General features: G+C 40.6%; 1 protein-coding gene across 3 annotated transcripts in view; it reads right to left on the reverse strand.

Moving 5' to 3' along the window:
- The window catches only part of MYL9 (myosin light chain 9), a 41403-nt gene that overhangs the window by 4231 nt on the left and 16521 nt on the right, over nucleotides 1-20651 (reverse strand). For 2 of the 3 annotated variants that reach the window (XM_075845354.1, XM_075845355.1), the window contains exons 2-3: nucleotides 2921-3123; nucleotides 881-1042 (exon numbers count right to left, since the gene is read on the reverse strand). In XM_075845354.1, the coding sequence (XP_075701469.1) occupies nucleotides 881-1042; nucleotides 2921-3104 (346 nt within the window). In that variant the 5' untranslated portion in view covers nucleotides 3105-3123. Of the gene's footprint in view, nucleotides 1-880; nucleotides 1043-2920; nucleotides 3124-10977; nucleotides 11072-20651 lie in introns of those variants that run through there. The other variant, XM_075845356.1, reaches the window with a different exon arrangement.

Consider the following 20651-nt stretch of genomic DNA (forward strand, 5'->3'; position numbering starts at 1 on the left):
ACGTTCTTCTCAGATCATCCCAGGAGTGTTGGAGGCGGCAGAGGACAGCAGGATACTCGTCAGAGAGGACATTAGAGCAGAGTGCAGGACGTGGGTAGCAGGACGCATCAGCGACGGTAAGTATGATAGGTCAGTGTAGCAGGCTCTCTGATAGCTCCACCCACGGAGAATCGCTGGCGTCCAAACCCACTTGGCTAGCCAGCAGTTCATTTACATATTGTTTTAGAAATAAAGAGGGGAGAATATCTTGGAAACACAGAACTACACCGCAAAGACCGCTGGACTCACAGACACAGCGACAATTACGTTAGTATAATAACTCACTTTGTAGGAGGTAGTGACAGGTTCTCTTTAAGGCTTCGTTCACATCTGCGTCAGGGTCCCATTCTGACGTTCCGCCGGAGCTTCCCGGTACTACGGTATTGATTTAGTCAAAAAGACGGAACCCTTTCACAACTGAGACAAACTGAAACCATTGGCACCGGATTAGTCACCATTGAAATCATAGGTTTCCGTTTGTTTCAGTCAGGGTCCCCTTCTGATAGGAAGCTCAGACGGTCAGGACGGTACCCTGACGTAGATGTGAACGAAGCCTTATACATCCATATGCAAAGTGAATTAACATAGAATACCATAAGAGATAATGCACACATCACTCTAGAAGACAGCAAAGTGTGAGTTCTCATTGACCATAACGTTGAACATTGCCAAGGCCGCCATATATGCACTGCCCAGTAAAATCACAACAGAATTGTGAATACAGCAGCATGTATGTGTGGCCAGAAAAGTCTTGCACCATCGCATATTTTAGATATCTGATTATAGTAAAGAAAACTTAGAAGTAACAAATTTATATAATAACATGACCAACTGTGTATACCTGTGCCTTCTTCATCAAAACAGGCAAATGCGTTCCTGATCACATCTTCGGGGTCAGTGCCGTTAAGTTTCTCTCCAAACATAGTCAGGAACATAGTGAAATTAATAGGGCCAGGAGCTTCACTCATCATGGCTTCCAGGTATTCATCGGAAGGGTTCTTACCTAGAAAACCCAAATAGTATAATTTAGACTGATTCACAAATCAAACTTTTAGCAACACTTTCTGATGCGAATACATCATCATTATATTATTATAATTATCACCCATTGCCTAATGATGTTTATGAGGGATCTTGCTGTTCTGTGAGAAAAGAGAAAATATAAGGGTATGTTCACACGCTTGGCAAAAAACGTCTGAAAATACGGAGCTGTTTTCAATCTAAACTTAACCTGATTTTGAGCCATGTTTTAAGCAAACTCGCGTTTTTCGCTGCGTTTATAGACTCTATAGAGTCAATGAAAAACGACTCCAAAAATGTCTCAAGAAGCGTCATGCACTTCTTTTTACGGGGCGTCGTCTTATGCGCCGTTTTTTCAAAACGGACGCGTAAAAAAAACAGCCCGTCTGAACAGAACACTGTTTTTCTCATTGAAGTCAATGGGCAGATGTTTGGAGGTGTTAGCTTCTGATTTTTTCGCCCATTTTTCGGCCTGAAAAACGGCTGAAAATAAGCCATGTGAACATACCCTAACACTTAAAGGGGTTTTCTAGCCTTATAATTTTTTTCAAAATAAACTGAATATGGGTTAAAACCTCACTGACATCACCTCTACCATCAGCGATTGGCTATCATCACTGCACCGGAGTACACAAAAACTGGCGGGGGACCATAGAACGGTCAGGCAGAACTTGAAAAGTAAGTACAAGTTTTTTTGTTATTTTAACCTATATTTAGTTTATTTAAAATGAAAAAACAACAACTGGGACTCCAATACCTCTTTAAACGGAACTGTTGAATTAACAGAAATATTAAACAGTGGTGCGGTTTCTGGAAAAATATAATTACAATGGAAAATGGCATCAAAACCTTGAATACTCTGACATTCATTACACTGAAGATCATTAAAATACTGTCACTTTGCTTAAGGATTAAGAAACAGGTCAGCTGTCTACATTCTATCACAGACTGGCAGTGTACGTTGTAATTATGACCATTTATTCACCCTTATGGGTGATATCATTATCATATTTTTCATCTGGCACAAAAATGATCCTCACAATTGTATTAAGCTCATGCATTATTTAAAAGGGGTTGTCTACTACCGGACAACTTCTAACCGATCCACAGAATAGGTCATCAGTATATGGTCTAATCAGACACCCGGACCCCGCACCGATCAGCTGCTCCAGTGGCCTGCGGGAACCGGATGTCATTGCACAGTATGCATTGTATGGAGACGGAAGCAGTTGGCTCCGTACATTGCATAGTGGCCGTGCTGCAATACTGCAGCTCGGCCGGTATTCCGTGACCGGAGCCAACTGCTTCCGGCATGGACGTCCGGTGCCCGGAGGCCACCGGAGCGGCTGATCTGTGCGGTGTCCGGGTGTCGGACCCCCACAGATCATATACTGATGACCTATCCGGTGGATAGGTCATCAGTTGTCTGGTAGTGGACAACCCCTTTAATACTTTATCAATAGCACAGTATTGAATGTATGGGCACTTTATGTTGCTCAACATTATTTCAATGTAAGATTGCCTTTCTATAAATCCCTTAGAGGTGATGTTATTAACATGTATAAATATATGTGTGGTCAATACAAGGAACTGGCACATGATTTATCTTTTATGTGTAAAAGTAAAGAAAAAGCGTTCTTTACAGTTAGTGTAGTTAAACTATGGAATGTCCTACCCCAATAGGTAGTGATGGCAGATACTATGACAGCATTCATAAGAGGACTAGATGACAAGTGGAATTGAGGGTTATAAATAATTTTGCAATGAATGATGTATAATTGATCTTGGAAAGGTTGAACTTGATGGACATGTGTCTTTTTTCAACCTATGTAACTACGTAACTATGTAATGATCTACTTACCCATGGAGGCCAACATGTCATGCAGATCTTCCTTATCAATAAAACCATCCCTATTTTGGTCAATCATATTGAAAGCCTCCTTAAATTCCTGAATCTGAGACTGGTCAAACATGGCAAACACATTGGAAGTCGCCCTCTGAGGACGCTTCTTGGTGGTCTTAGCCTTGGTCTTTTTGCTGGACATGTTGGCGATAGGTGGGAGCCTATGGAAAGACAAAATATCAAGGTCAGAGATGTAAGTTTATTTCATATCACTATTTATTGCAAACTCATTTCTTTTTGGACAAGTGTGTGGGTTCTAGCCTATAGACCTTCATATATCTTATCGTGACACAACAGATTTTTCTTAAAGGCTATTTATTTTTGTATTAAAATCAATGTGTTATGTGTTAAGAAAACACAGAGAAAAAGGAGTCATACACTATTAGAATATAGTTTGCCAATGGCATAGAAAAATAAATTTTATTTGGACAATACAAATTACATTATAGTTAAAAAATAGACTACAAATCAGACAACTGTACACCTCCTAAATAGCGTAGGAGAACACAGAGGAACCACTCCTATATAGCACAATAAAAGGAAGAAAAAAACCCTTCCAACAGAAGGTAAGGTGTGAACTGTTACTGAGGCAAAGGTAGGTAACAATAAATGGTAATGAAAGCCAGAAACCAAGATACGGTATCTAAGTAGATCGCATCGTAGGTACAAACAGGCTCATAGTAACATTATAAGAAACAAGGTATGAAATAAACATTAGCAGTAACAGCAGTGATGCTTACATGTATACAGAGCCTCGAGTAATAGGCTCAAAAATACCTAAGCCTAAATAGGGCACACAGATCTTCCCAGAGTATAAGTATAGCTATAAGAGATAGATAAATCAATATAGGGCGCAGCAAGTAGCATTACTAACCCATATGGTTCCTGTGATTTGGTAACTTTCCAAGTGCGGAGGAACCCCTCTATGAGCCTGTTTGTACCTACGATGCGATCTACTTAGATACCGTATCTTGGTTTCTGGCTTTCATTACCATTTATTGTTACCTACCTTTGCCTCAGTAACAGTTCACACCTTACCTTCTGTTGGAAGGGTTTTTTTCTTCCTTTTATTGTGCTATATAGGAGTGGTTCCTCTGAGTTCTCCTATGCTATTTAGGAGGTGTACAGTTGTCTGATTTGTAGTCTATTTTTAAACTATATGTAATTTGTATTGTCCAAATAAAATTTATTTTTCTATGCCATTAGCAAACTATATACTAATAGTGTATGACTCCTTTTTCTCTGTGTTTTCCTAATATATTTTGGAGTTTCTATTCTGATACTAGGGAGGTCTAAATCCGCACTCGCTGGTGACCTAACCATTATAACATTTTTCCTGTTGAGACATATGTTTATAGTGTTATGTGTTAAGCAATTTTCGAATTTACTTTTATTCAATTTCTTTTTACGATACAGCTTCTATGTATTCTGTATACATATAAGCTGTATCGTTCTCTCTCAGCCAAATCCATGAGTTCAGCTGAACTGATGTCTTGGCTGAGAGCAGGTCCTGCGTGTCTCTCACAAGCAGGCCAATATTGACATGATTGATTTAGCTGGACCCTGTGTGTCAGAGACATGCAGGACCCACTTTCAGCCGAGATGTCAGTTCAGCTGAACTGACGGATTCGGCTGAGAAAGAACGATACAGCTCCTGTGTATACAGGATACATAGAAGCTGTATCATAAAAATGAAAACATTTTTTTTTAAATAAAAGTCAATTAGAAAATTGCTTAAAAACACAACACAGATTTAAGACCATTTTCAAAGGTGTACGCAGCCTTTAAGGTAGAATTCCTCTTTTAAATATATTACAGCTGCATAATAAATGAATCCCGCATTCTCAGCATAAAATACTTGTTTATACACATATATATTGTCAGCATTTGGTAAATTGTTAAATGTAATTGGTCGTTGTCGGACTTTTCCTGTAGAACCACATTGTAGACGTGGGAATTCGGTATTTCACTCTGTTGTGTCAGAAATCTATTTGCTCGTGTGTTTTTGAGTTTCCTCTTTGAGGTTTGTTGGTGGACACATATACTTATGGCCACTTCCTAATCAAAAGAAAAAAAATGAAGAGTGGTTTTAGACGCCCAGATTTCCTGGCCGGTAATGAGTGCCAATGGATGATATAGCCCATCGATTGTCATTTAGCTCTATTTACATAGATCAATCGTTGGAATGTATGGGAACGAATGATCGTTAATACCATCATTCTTCCCTATACATTTTACAACTTGTCGGCAGGTCATCCCGTTTACATGGTGAGATGTGCTGCCGACAAGCGACCATCATTTTGGCTTAATAAAAGTTGCAATCAGCCGACAAATTAGCGTTTACGCATTAATCGGCTAATCGCTGCCCTGTTTACACAGGGCAATAATTAGGGACGAGCATTCACATGAGCACTGGTTTGCCCAACCATAGGCCTTGTGTAAAAGGGCCTTAACAGGAGGGCAGTACTTAGACTGTAAACACCACCTGTATATATGTTTGTATTGATTGTATGTGCTAGGAGAATATATGTATAATGTATAGAGGATTGTAGCTCTGACAATATACAGCTAGGCACACACAGCTTTCTAATTAATTCATTGCAAGAACCCAAATTCTAAGTGTAGCTCAGATGTTTTAACTCTTTAGATGTTTCCTAGCCTATTTATCTAATTATATTGCCCCATGCAATAAAAAAAAAAATTGGCCAGGTGAATGGGCAGAGGATATTTTGTATTGACAATTATTTGCAGGCAATTCATAATGGGACATTATAGCCACAAACGGCAACATATTGCATGTATGTACTGCAATAATTTAATATAAGAAAAGGCTTCTAGGTTTGGCAGGACATAGCCAGGACAGATTATTAAGGCAAGATGAAGAGAACCCCATTACTAAATGGAAAGGCACGTAATACTGTTTATCCATTCTCGGTTAGCCATACATGGTCAAGTCTGCAACTTGGGTTTGGAGTCCTTTTTTGGAACCCATAAGTATCTATACTCAGATAGTCCATTCTGTACTCTGAAAATCTGTTTTACCATAATGTTGCACAGCAACTTTCAGCCTTTTTTATTGACATGTCTAATAATGCTCCAAATGATTTGGATTAAATTTTTGCTACTTACAGAATTCACTTTAGGATCACATAACACCAAATTTTTACAGTGTGGGTTACATATTTAACCATTTAATGACCAGCCTATTTTGGCCCTAAATGATTAACATACATTTTCATTTTTTTCAACGTCGCATTCTAAGAGCCTTAACTTTTCTATTTTTTCGTCAACATAACTGCATGAGGGTTGTTTTTAGCTGAATGTTCTGTATATTTAAATAGCACCATTTTGGGGTACATCATTTATTAACTTTTATAAACTTTTTTGGGGGAATGGAAAAAAAACTAAATCTGCTGTTATTTTTTACATTTTAAATTTACGGATCGGTACGATTATGGTGATAGCAAATATGTATATTTCTGTTTATGTTTTACTACATTTGTACAACAAAAACACTTTATTTTTACATAATTTATATTTGCATCACCGCATTGCATTTTTTTCCATTGATGTAGCCATATGAGGGCTTGTTTTTAGCTAGATGAGATGTAGTTTTCATCGGTACCACTTTGGGGTACATGGGAATTAGTAGCTGGAGTCTGTGGCATACAGCCATGGCAGGCCTGGGGGCCTTTGTTTGGGGCCCTCCTGTCATGGCAACCAATCGGCAGCCCGCGATTGCATTAGTGGGCCACCCTCTGTAAACCAGTAAGATGCCACGAGTTGCTACTGACCACGGCATCTAAGGGTGTTAAAATAACTGGGAACACCAATTACGGCTGTTAGAGCAGGAGCCCAACTGTCATCAAACAGTCGAGCATCTGCACCAGTCAGGCTGCCGTCAAAAGCTGTATTAAAATCGGAATAAGGCCACTTAGTGACCGCTGTAAAAAGACGTAATGGCAGTCACTAATGAGTTAACATATTGTCCTAATCTACTATTTAAAGAGGATTACCACGAATATAAGATCAGAACTCATATGCAAATGCAGCATTTCAAAAAATAAATGGTTATGGGTATTATTTTTATGGTCACAGTTCTGGACCTGGCTAGGGGTCCATTCATTTCTGTTCTCTCGAGACAGCCATACTGCTGGCAATAGGCATAAGATAATGAGACCATCTGGTCTCTTGACTCAGCTAGACAGTCCCCTGTTATTTCCAGTCTTGGGGAAACAACCATCAAATGGTTGATTTGTTACTAGTCCTATCCTATATTCCATCAAGATAAGTGGTGCCAGACAGCTGCTAATCTCCATCCTTCTATACAAACAACATGATGCCTGTTTGGCCAAGTTAAAAGGGCATGTTAATGAGCAGCAACAGCTTGTGTTTATGATCAGTTTAAGAGGTTGCCCCATTAGGACAACCTCTGTCCATATTCCCTATAAGGACATATGGATGTCATAGAGGGGTTTCCTGGCCACTGCAAAGGAAATGTAGAACTGAATCTTCCCTGGCAAAATCAGTTGTTTGCTGGGGTTTTGGGAGCCAGACATAAAAACATAGCATAAAAAAAGCCACTCCGTGTTCTCTCAGTATTATTTCCAAACGTGATCATCTAGACTCATATTAATGTAAAATACTATGTAGAATTCTCTTACGGAGTACAAACATCTCCTTATAATATTGGCCAGACTTCTTGAAGATGAAGCTTCTCATCTTCTCTGTAGGCCATAGATGGGCATGTCCTGTTCTGAAGAGTTTCGGGCTTGGAATTTGTAGTTTAATCACTCCCCATACAAAACATCTTGACTACAGACTGTATGTGGAACATTCTCGCACAAATTTATAACTATTGGAAGACCAGTCACTTAGATGTACCTACTCGTAATTTCAACTGGGTATTGTTACTAAATGTAATTCTCTATAGGAACAGATACGTTGAGTTTTCCGTTTTATAGTAGATACATTTGTTTTCCCCATGTTCAATAATATTTTACAATAATCTTTTCTGCATAACTGATGATATTCAGCAATATATGTAATCACTAATTCTGAATCACTAATAATGCCAATTTACATAAGGTACAGTATTTGAGTGCTGATGGATCCCACAAACCAAAATCTACTATGGTGAGCTTATAGGTTCGTAACATACAAGTACTGCTTTTTGTGCGTTATTTTGCTGCAACGACAACAGTCAGATGTTTTGTTGCAGTGAATTGAATTGAAATGCACATGTTTTTTTAGGCCATGTTGCCCTAACACGGTGTGATTTTGAAGCCGCATGCCTGATCCTTTGTCTTTCTTTTTTTTGCAATTACTATTTTTGGAAATTGCATTAATCACCGTCTGTTGTAGACATATATAGAGCAATTGAATATAAAAAGAGGCCATGAAACATCTGCCTTTTGAAGAAAAAAAAAATGGCTCTCGCTATGGAGGTTCTGGCTTGTTTTGAATAGACACCATGTAATTCTTCATATCCCTTGCAGCAAAGTGCAATGGCTTCCCCTGGAGAGAACAGTCGATCACAGGGATCCAGCAGCGTGACCTCTCGCAATCAAGTCATCTTCAAGGGACTTATCTTACAGGAAGGGGTTCTCCAAACCTGACAACCCCATTCAGTTGGACTTACATTTTGTAATTTTTGCTATGATGTAATGAACTTTTGCATCATACTGATTATCACTATATCTTAATAGCAAATATGGAATCTCCTAGGCCTATTTTTTGTTTTTCTTTAATGCTAAATAAAAACCAGGAGTGGAGAAGAAAGACATAGAAGGAAAGATTTAGGCCAGGTTCGCCTACTGTAGTTTTTTTTTCCTATATTAGGATCCACCTTTGGTTTTGGATAAAAAAAAAACAAAAAAAAAACACACATGCAAAGGGATTGGTGACCACATACATGTATGCTCTGCATGACTTATACTTATGGTTTAATAATTATCTTTTTGGATCCAATCCTAGTTTATGTCATGCAAAAATGCATGTAAAAACTGAAATAAAACTACACTGTGTCAACACATCATAAAGCAGACCATAGACTTAGAGCTCATGCACACAGCAAAGCCGTGTGCATAGTCCCCAAGCCTGGTTTCACACACGTTTTGACAGTTTTTGGCTTTTATAAAAAAAACGATGTTGTCAGATTGTCTACAGTAAAATATGAGAACATTTACATACACCGCGCTTTTTTTTTTTTGTATTTTTGTAACATTTGTGGGGTCAGCAGAATTTTTATCACAATGCAGCATGCTCTAGGTATGGCATTTTTCTGGCACTTTTCTCCATAGGGTTCTCTATAGCACTTCAAAAACGCCAGGTAAAACGTATGTACAATATGACAGTAAATAACAGACGGCAGTAAAAAAACAAAAACACAGGGGCTTTTATATGCAGTTTATAATTGCAGACAAATGCCTCATGTGAAGAAGAGTCCATATCAAGGACACATAAGTACTCTGTGTTCCACCGTATGGTACCACTGTGAGAATGCTAGAGTGTTTTCCGGTTTGGTCCAAAAAAATGTAGTTCAAATAAGGGCTGATTCAGACGACCGTGGCGTCTTTGCGCACGCAAAACACGCGACGTTTTGCATGCGCAAAAGCCACTTACCTGCTCCGTGAGGCAGCATCATACGATGCGCGGCTGCGTGGTTTTCGCGCAGCCGCCATCATTATGACACGTCATTTGGATGTTTGTAAACAGAAAAGCACGTGGTGCTTTTCTGTTTACATTCATCCTTTTGACAGCTGTTGCGCGAAACAGGCAGTTCGCACGGAAGTGCTTCCGTGCGACCTGCGTGGTTTTCACACACCCATTGACTTCAATGGGTGCGTGAGGCGTGAAATACACCGACATATTGAACATGTCGCGCTTTTTACGCAGCGGACAAACGCTGCGCAAAAAGCACGGACTGTCTGTACTGCCCCATAGACTTCTATTGGTCCATGCGAGCCGCGGGAAAACCACGCGGCCTGCACGGACGCAATTCACGGTCATGTGAATCCAACCTAAAGCTAAAAAAAAAAAGCTAGAAAAAAAAAAGAGGAATATTTACTACATCTGTCGGGCACCCTTGTTTTGCATTTTTCCTGCTTATATTGTGTTTATTGATACCTTTCAGAACTCTGGACCAGTTGCAGATGTCTGTGGATTTGTTGCCAGTGCTATATTTTGGAGTAGGCACACTAAAATCTGAACATTTACAAAATAAATATAGTTGCATCTGCAACAATTTGAAGTATAGTAAATATTGAAAAATGCAGAAAAACCACAAAATGCCCTTAAAGCAAGCAGTTTCCAGCTGCACAGTATGAATGTTTTGTTTTGCTTACTACAATTCAACATTTGGCTGGTGCAGAAAATTACAGTAGTTTCAAAAACACAAATGAAACAATACGTTTTTACATACCTAATGGGCTGAAATATCTTAAAGGAGCTCCTTTGCAGTAGAGAAATAAAACATTTAATGTATACTATGCTCCAACATGGTTATATAGTATATGTTTCAGACCATTCTTCAGCACCAATCTAAGGGACCCCTATTAGATAAACCTTAAATTATTATTATTTTGGAAAACCCCTTAGGCTGGATTCAGTTTATGTTGTGTTTTTCACAGCTTTTTTTCTCTCCCCAAAAAACATCATGAAAAACAAACGGAGAAGCATTTTAAAATGCTGAAAAAGTGTGTGTGAAGGATGCACTCAGCCTAACAGTCCTTTATGGACTACATATGAAGTTTGTCATAGCATTTAGTAAAACAAATAAGGTACAAATAATCCTTTGTCTATGAATTTACATTTTCCAAATCATAGTATATACTATATGCTTGCCCGTGGCAAACAAATATTTACAAAATAAAGACTTCAGGACGAGAAGATAATTGAGGGAAGATATATTGTTACAATACAAGGTAAAAGGAAAGGTTAGCGCAGGTGTGGTAGAAAAGCTGCAGGGGAGAGGTTGACAAAGTGTTAATTTAGAATCCTTATGCACCTCTTACCTGTTCAGAAGTAAGGCTGACAGCAACTCCGAGATCTTCTCTGTGGATCAGGACACAGGGAAGGTCTGCATTAAGCTTCACAGGGTCCTAAATCCAGAGGAAGAGAGCAGCCAATGGGGGAAGGCACTCCCCCCCCCCCCCCTCCAGCTGCCCTCCCGCCTGGGATTTGGCCATACATGGAAAAGGAATTTGAGGAGGATGCAAGATCTGTGGGACACACTGATCCAAACCCAAACACAGGATATTCTCCCTTATATAGTGCTCAGCCCCACTTTGTGACAGTGTGCAGGGAACCTCTAAGCAAGGCTGTATACAGTAGAGAATGCTGCCATCCTCCTTATAAGGGGCGTATAGGTGTGTGAGGAGAGAGGTACTATGGAGGCACAGAAGCATACTACACTACTGAAAGCATTACAGTGCGCAGTGTTCTATACCATTCCTTTATGAAGTTTTTAAACAGCAGACCAGTGTCCGATGATCATTTCAGCTGCTCTTTGCTATATAGGCTGTAATGATGAAGCGATAGGCACTGTGCAGCTGTATGATGCCTCCGTGCGGCAACACGGTCTGTGAAAATAAATGTTTCTAGAGGAGAATACCTTAGTAACACAGCATGGTATCATTTTTTCTCCCCATGGATGAATATAGAAGAAACCGCTGTATGAAATCGTAGGCACACAGAGGTACAGGCTTAGGAATTATTTTAGCTGCTGTATTATGGATCCCTACAACATCCGTAAAATGGCAGAGTGCATGAGACCTTACTGTAAGGCCCCATGCACACGACCCTAAAATCGCCCGTACTTACGGACAGTAATTACGGGCCCATTCATTTCTATGGCCGACGGACACCTTCCCGTAGGTCTACTGGAGGGTGTCCGTGCCGTAGAAACATGCCCAAAAAAATAGGACGTCCTATTTTTTTATTTTACGGACCGTGCTCCTATACTTATATACTCCTATAATAGGAGCACGGACCGTAAAAAACATTTGCACAGTATATGTCACCATTGAAATCAATGGTGATGCAAACGGAAACCTAGTCCCCTGACGGAAAGGCCCGATGGAACCCATGAACAGAGTCCCAACGCGGATGAGAAGCCCAATATAAATATAGTATATCACTAGAGATCTTCAATGGGTCATCCTACTGTAAAGTGCAATAAAATAAATGTCATTAAGGAAGCATAATTCAGAGCCGCCTCACATGGACTTTAGTCCCTCGGGAGGGCCACACCTTATATTAGTGTGTTATGACACACTTATCTCCTAACAATATTAAAGCTAAGTTCACACTTTAAGGATTTGATGGGGATTTAAAGGGGTTAATGAGAACCTTTCACCTGCCCATACACGTGCAGCTGAGTGTAACATGTAATGGGGAGGGCTGCACAAATCCTGGGGCACTTTAATTTTTTTTTCCTATACTCCTCCGTTATTTCGATATCGGTGCCGTTATATTTGGCGCCCGATATTTAAATAACCCATAATCGGTCGCATGCAGCTGCAGACAATTGATGGCCTCAGCTGTCATCTGCGGTTTATGGAATGATTACCACTGAGGCCCGCGATGAACAGCACAAGACTGCAGATGGAGCCTCTGGGACCACATCAGTGGCGAATGGGTGCGTCAAAGATGCAGCGTGGGGCGTTTGAATGGGTGAGTGCCTGTTAGTTAATTTTACACCCTCCAGTGCCCTCCTGTAAAATTGTAAAACTCCTGGATAACCTTTTTAGGCGTGGTTTCTGTACCTAAATCCGCACCAAATCCACTGACATTCCGCATCAATGAAAACCTCTGTGCAGAAAATCAACAGCATGTTCATTATTGCCATGGAAAAGTCGCCAATAAGCTTAATTTAATAACAAGGCTAATTAGCGTGAATATCCACTTAGACAACCGCAGCACAAATCCTAGTTTCAGCCTCGGATTTGGATTTGCCCAAGGCAAATCTGACAAGTGTGAACATACCCTAAAGGTTAAGTATATACTCCCAATCTCACTCTGCAGTCATCATATATCCAACATATATCACATGCAGGGTGTGGTGTCCATGGCCGCGGACCGTCGGGATTACTCACACCCCGGCGGCCGCAGACATGGATCTGTTAGCGCTGGCCTGCATCTCCTCCCCAGGAGACGCCAGCGCTCACTTCCATTCCGGTCCGCTGTGTCCCATATTGTGCACGTGGACGCTCGTGCCCGGCCTTAAAGGGCCAGCACGCACACGTGGGAATTATCACTAATTAGCCCATGATCATCCTGGACTATAAGGGTATGTTCACACGGCAGCCTCCGTTACGGCTGAAATTACGGAGCTGTTTTCCGGAGAAAACAGCTCTGGAATTTCAGACGTAATGGCATGTGCAGGCGCTTTTCACTGCGTCCATTACGGACGGTTTTTCCATGGAGTTTATGGAAAATGGCTCCAATTACATCTCAAGAAGTGACAGGCACTTCTTTGACGCGGGCGTTTTTTTTACGAACCGTCTTTTGACAGCGGCGCGTAAAAAAAATGACCGTCGACACAGAACATTGTAAAACCCATTCAAATGAATGGGCAGATGTTTGCCGACGCTTTTGAGCCGCATTTTCGGACGTAATTCGAGGCTAAAACGCCCGAATTACGTCCGTAAATAGGGTGTGTGAACCCAGCCTAAGAAGGGCCCTGCCTGTTTGCTCATTGCCTGAGAGTTGTTCCGCTTTCCTATGTTAGGATTGCAAATGGTCGCTTAGTGTTATCCTGTTCCCGTGCCCTGCTACCTGTATCCTGTGCTATTTGTTCCTGTGCCTTAAACCTGTTGGGAGTCGTGTTGTTGCCACCGGTTCCGCCTGCTGTGTTACACCACATCTGGTGTCTGCTGTAAAGGTCCCATCTGTGCCTAGCCATTGCTACTGTTTGAACCACTACAGGTACCCTTGTGATTGGACTATTTATATATTGACTTGGTACTCTATTGGCCAGCTGCTATCCCGCTACGGCCAAGTGGGTCCACATACCCACAGTTCGTGACACAGGATTGTTCTTTTTTTTAGGACTTCTTCCTGCCCATGTCTCTTCCAGGCGTTGGGAAAGGAGCTAATCAGCCCCCAAATTTTAGTTATATATTAAAAAAAAAACAAAGCCTTATTGTACAAAAGAATCTGTACAGTCACCTATGTAATCATCACTTTTACATTATGTCTCCATGATGGCACCTCCAGGACTATCAAAAGATTTTTTGGGGGGGGGGGGCGGCACGGGCTTGTAAGACTTTGCAGACAAACAACAAGTCCGGATTAGAAAGTAAGTCCAATCTGCATTGATGAAAAAAATTATTTGGACTTGACCATGTCGCAGCCCTGCAGATCTGCTCAATGGAGACAAAGTACATTTAGCCCATGAAATAGAGACGGCTCTGGTGGAATGAGCCTTAAGAATCGGTGGAGGGCTAACTCCAAGAGCTTGTAAGAGAAAGAGATAGCTTCCTTGAACCATTTGGCAATAGAAATTTTGACCGGTCACCTGTGTTTTTTCCCCTGACAATTTTTTCTTAAAGGATTATTTTTTTCTAAATATGTAAAGACACACCTTCTCGTGTCTAGGGTGTACAATTTCTGCCTTTTTTTTTTTTTGAATAGTCACATAATGATGGAAGAACCACCTCTTGTTTGCAGTGGATCAACCTTTTGGCTGCCACATGGACTTGAATGGTGCTGGTTTTAAGGCCAAGTTCCAGGCCTAAATTTCAAAAAGTCCAAAATGGTTGGAATATCCACCTGGAAGGGAGCAGAAGATGTTAGGTAGAAGAACAGGATCCTTCTATAAATGGCAAAGAAGGCATTCGATACCTAATAATACATTTTTGGAGTTATCCGCTTTCTACTTTTTTGCATGGTATGAATTACTTTGTCTGAGAGTCTTCTCGCTTTTAGAATCTGCCTTTAAACATCCATTCTGTCAGTGGAAGTTGATTAACTTCTGGGTGTTACACTGGACCCTGGGACAGAAGCTTCTCTATCCTAACTATATCCTCTATTTGTGGAAGATTCCAACTGGTTTCTTGCAACTTCTGAAGGAGCAGAGGAAAACAGAACTTCTTTGGCCATTATAAAGTTATCATAAGGACACTGATGCCTTCCTGCCAAATTTTCAGTACTCTTATGATAAGCAGAAAATGTGGGAAGGCATAGAGGAGACTTGAGTTGGCTTAAATTAGAAGATCAGAAGTATGGGATGATGATTAGGTCTATGGAATGAAGAAAAGTTGTCACTTCTGTGATTACTTTTGTAAAGACTCTTGGGGCACTTAAAATGCTGGAGGGTAAAGCCTAAAACTAAAATTGTATTGTTCCTTCTTGATGAATTTCGAACCTCAGAAATCTTTGGGATTCCTGATGAATAAGGATATGAGCAGCTGCCCTGGGCTCAATCTTACTGAATCGACTGATGCATCAGAATTAAAGTCCACAGCTTTTAAAAGCACTGGAACAGAGGCTAAAATTTGCTCTCTAGGTGTCTTAGAGTTGAAATGTTCTGAAGACTTCCTTAAAATCTCTTCAGCCTTCTTGTCCATAGGCTCTCTCATCAGACAGATCTTAAAATGGGAAAGATGTGCGTTTGAAATGTGGGCTACAGGCGCTTCTACTTTTGGGGTTTTATCCTACTTCTCCGCATGTTCTTCAGCAAAAGGATACTTTTTCATGAAATTTCTAGGAGTAGAGATCCTTTTTTCCAGGTCTTTCCACTCTTAGAATTATATTTTTTTAATGTTTTTGTGGACAGGGAAAACTTTTTCTCCTGAAGTCCATACCCTCGAACATTTCATCTTGAATTGATCTGCGTTTCTTCACTTCCTTAAAGGTCATAGTCGCTCAGACCACTTTAACTAGCTGTTTAGTATCCTCTGCCAAACAAAGAGGTCTCCCTTAATTATCATCTGAAGAATCACTTTCAGCATTATCAATCTCTCTTTCTTCCTCGTCTTCAACATATTCCGAGATTTCTGAAGGTGCGGCCTTGGAAGTGGAAGGTGTAGGGGTAGAGAGAACAAGGCAGAATCAGCTTCCTCGCAAATAATTCCCTGCATATTTTCCAAGAGTGAAGGGGATCCTGTGAGCAAATTCAGCAGCAAATGTTCCCCTGAAGCACCACCACTGGGAAAATTTATAATTTCACTCTTCCTAATTTTTATTAACTAGGAATAACCTAATAGGGTATTTGAAAAAAGGTTTTCTAAAAGACAACCCCTTTAAACTGTAATATCACATACCTTCAGATAGCTGCATATACAAATACTTAAAGGGGTTGTCCACTACTGGAAAACTGATGACCTATCCACCGGATAGGTCATCAGTACATGATCTGTGGGGGTCTGACACCTGGACCCTGCACTGTTAAGCCACTATGGCTGCCTCCAAGCACCGGAAGTACATGCCGGAAAGCACTTGGTTTCCGGCCACTGAATAGCGGCCGAGCTGCAGTACCACAGCTCTGCTCCCATTCAAGTGAATAGGAGCAGAGCTGCAGATTGGCAGCACAGCCGCTAAGCTATGTACGGAGCACCCTGCTTCCTGCTCTGTACATAACATAATGGGCCATAACATCCAATGCCCGGTGGCAGCCGCAGCGGCTTAACGGTGGATAGGTCATCAGTTGTTCAGTAGTGGACAACCCCTTTAATAATCTATCAGAATTAGGGTATGTCTACATGTAGCGTAAACACTGCAACGGATATCATTTTGGAAAATCCACAGCGTAATAAAGTAGCAGCAGAGTGGATGACATGTGAACAAATCTCATCCACATGCTGCGTAAAAAAAATAAAAATAAATAAATAAAAAAAAAAAAATCGGCCAAAAAAAATGTTCACAAATTGACCTGCAGTGCATTTTTTTAATCCGTAGCATGTCAATTTATGCTTCGGAATCGCTACTTTTCTGTTGCGGGTTTTTCCCATTGAAATCAATGGGGACGTAAAACCCACAACAAACAGCAAATAACAAATTGCAACTCAATCGAAACTCAGAGAAAAAAAAAAAAAGGATTATACTTACCCTGTTCTCTTGGTGGCGACACATCTCTCTGCTCTCCATCCAGGCTGGCCTCCTGGGATGACATTTCATCTCATGTGACTGCTGCAGCCAATCAAAGGCTGCAGCGGTTACATGGGATGAAATGTCATCCCAGGAGGCTGGACTGCACAGACAACAGAGGGACGTTTCACCATGACTACGGAGAAAGCGGTATAAGCTTTTTTTTTTTTACTTCTTTTTTCTGCAGTGGACATTCTGCCCGAAAAACAGCACCATAATTTAGTGTGGTTTTAAGGCAGGAATTCTTTGCGGGTTCCAGGGCGGATATGCTCGTACATTTAAACAGCGTACCCGCCCTGTGTTAACATGGCCTAACTCTCTTTGTGATTGGGAGCAAGGCTGGCCTTAGGTGTGTGCCATTTGTGCAGTCACACAGGGCGGATCATCCACTCCTGCTGAAGGATGGCACGCACACAAGGCTTGCAACCACCACTAATATTAATAATTGTGTAGCGGTATTGTTTAGACATCGTATAGCACTGTACTTTATGTATGGAACTATTATTTGATCACTGTATGGTGGTATTTACTTTGTCATTGTGTGGAATTGAAACTTCTGAACTGTATATATTTTTTGCAGTGTACAGTGGTGTAGAGGGCATCATCGATTGTAAGTCTAAGTGAAAGGGTGAAAAGGAGTGAGGGTGAAAAGGAGTGAGGGGGAAAATGTGAAAAACTTTGTGGTAATTGCTGTTAATTAAAAAAGTAATATTTGAAATACAATGATTTTAATGGAAAGAAATTAAATAGTGAAGAAAAAAAACAAAAACCTTACGGCTGGCCCTGATTGGAAGAACTAAAATAATAGAGCGGGGCAGTGGCATATCCCCCTCACAGCAGAATGGAGGCGACTATTTTAGTGATCTGTATTATAAGTATAGTGCAGACATACAGTTTTGTAAAATCAGGCTGCAAGTGAGCCATTGGGATAATGTTATTCCTGGCTTTATTGAATCACTCTTGCGCATACAAAGAAATAGAAATGTATTAGGAAATTGCTGTAAATGAAGCACGATATCATACATCCTAATTTTAGCACATATTACAATTCCATTTTTATGCTAACAAAAAAAAAAGTGCAGGTAAAATTGCACCAAAACCAAAAACATAGTAGTTTAAATATATTTGGGGCTTCCCTCTCCAACGGTCAACAGCGCAAAAACATTACATGAGATGATTCCTATTTGCTAGGAACGTCCTACTTCTAAAATGTCTGGCAGACCCGTTACACACATATATATATATATATATATATATACACACACACACACACACACACACACACACACACACAAAGGCCTCATGCACGTCGACCGTTGAACGGCCCTTGTTGACGGTCCCGTCACACACGGCTGCACACGGATGGCTTCTGTGTGTAGCCCGTTGTTTCACGGACTGAATTCAATGAGAAGGCCGAGACTGTTCCGTCAAAAACGGGCAGGAGTAGGACCTGCCCTACTTTTGACGGAACGGCCGCACGGTTTCCGTTATAACAACAAGTGCATTGAAATGAATGGGTTCAGGGTGCTATCCGTGACAACGTATAGCACCCTGAAGGAAAAACCTGAAGTGGGCATGAGGCCTTAGAAATCTCTCTCATGCCTAGTTTCAAAACAATTGTGAGGAACTGATATCAAATGTTCCTGCTCCTATTCATTTCAAAATACAGCACCAAAAATAGGAGTACGCATAACAGCAGATGCTCCGAAACATTGCCGATGTGCATTTTATGAAAGCCACGGGTAGAACACAAACTGGTGAGGAAGTACAAGCAATATTGCCATCATACACTGCACAATATTTCCAGCTAAGCCTTGTACTGTTTGCCTTAATTTGGAACCAAACCTGTTTAATTAATCTTTTTGTCATCTGTTGTTTGCATATTTGTACCAGGCTCGCCACAATGACTGCACTTCAATAATAAACCGGGAAAATTCAGACTTAAAAATGACTTGGCTACAAAGAAAGGGACATTATAATACTGTCAAATGTCTCTTTTGGGTTCAAATTTGTCTTTTGCATTTTGTGTAACTAATGTGAATTTTGTCTACATAGAGAAAAATGGGGGAGATTTATAAATAAAAAGTGACAGTTTTCTGGTGTAATCGCGTTAAAAGCCCAACTTTTAGGCTACAAAGCGGGACAGATGCGATTGCAGAAAAACTATGGTTGTATTTTTTTGTGACCATTGCAAAGTTGCTTTTTTTTTTTTTCTTTTGGCCATAGGAAACCATTATGGTTGCATTGTGGTAGTCCTGCAATTTAACCAGTACCCTAAGTTGTCATGTAGCCGGGCCTTACTGACTCCCACATCAGTCCACATTTCATTAGTAAAAGGGGCAAGGTGTTCCAGTCACATGAGACACGATTGAATTACAATACCCAACTGACTGTACGCCACTCTTAATAAATCTACCTCACGGAGATGAACAGTTGCAGGAGTTCTGATTCCATCTTTTATAACCTGTTATATACCCATCACCATTGTATTCCTCAGCATTGTGAATTCACTCACATGTCCTTGTCACCAGTGGGGCTCACAATCTGATATGCGCATCTCAACAGACTAGGGACAATTTCACAGGAAGTCAATAGGACAGATTTACTAAGATTGGTGTTTCATACGCCAATCTTATGTAAGAAGCCCGCAGGAGTCACGCTTCTTAAAAAATGTGTTGAATCTTCTGCTGTTACTGCGCCACAACGGGAAATCTATGGCAGCTATGAGCAGTTTCTGGTATAAATTATAAGGGTATGTTCACACCCTTAACAAAAAACGTCTGAAATTATGGAGTAGTTTTCAGAGAATACAGCCTCTGATTTTCAGGCGTTTTTGAAGCTGAAAATGAAGCTTCTTTTAATTTGGAGCTTCTTTTGAGGCATTTTTCATATTGTTCAATGTAAAATCAGCTCCAAAAAACGCCTTAAAAAGTGACATGCACTTCTTTTTACGTAAAAAGACGCCCCGTATGAACGAAATGCTCTTTTTCACATTTATTTCAATGGGCAGATGTTTGTAGGCGTTCAGCTTCCGGTGTTTCAGGTGTTTTTCGAGGCGTAAACGCCCCGAAATACGCCTGAAAACACTGAGTGTGAACATACCCTCATAAGTACGTCACACCGCAGTTGGCCCAAACCTTCTGCTAAGCCCTCCTCACTTTAACAAATAAATAAAAAAATGCTGTGAGCATCAGAAAACTGCAAAAAGTCACAAATTATTGTGCAAATATGGCGTGTGCCATAATTTGCAACATTTTAAATCCAGAAAACCGGCGCAATGCCCATCATAATATCCCCCCTAATAAGTCTAAGCATGTTTTTGGGGTATGAGTGACAACCAGAATATCCAGATCTAACCACTACACTGCCCTTGCATACCATTGTGGTTATTAGGCCTTATTCACACAGTGCAGTTTTGGTGAAGTTTTTTTTATGCAGTTTTTGAAGCCACAACCAGAAGTGAATTCCAAAAAAAGAGAACTAGAATCTTTCCTACATACTATCCCTACCTTTAGGATCCACTTCTAGTTGTGGCTTCAAAAACCGCAACAAAAGGGCCCTGTGTAAATAAGGCCTTTCCAGCGACAGCAGGGCCTCT

Source organism: Rhinoderma darwinii, chromosome 13 (assembly GCF_050947455.1).
Source record: "Rhinoderma darwinii isolate aRhiDar2 chromosome 13, aRhiDar2.hap1, whole genome shotgun sequence".
NCBI lineage: Eukaryota > Metazoa > Chordata > Amphibia > Anura > Rhinodermatidae > Rhinoderma > Rhinoderma darwinii.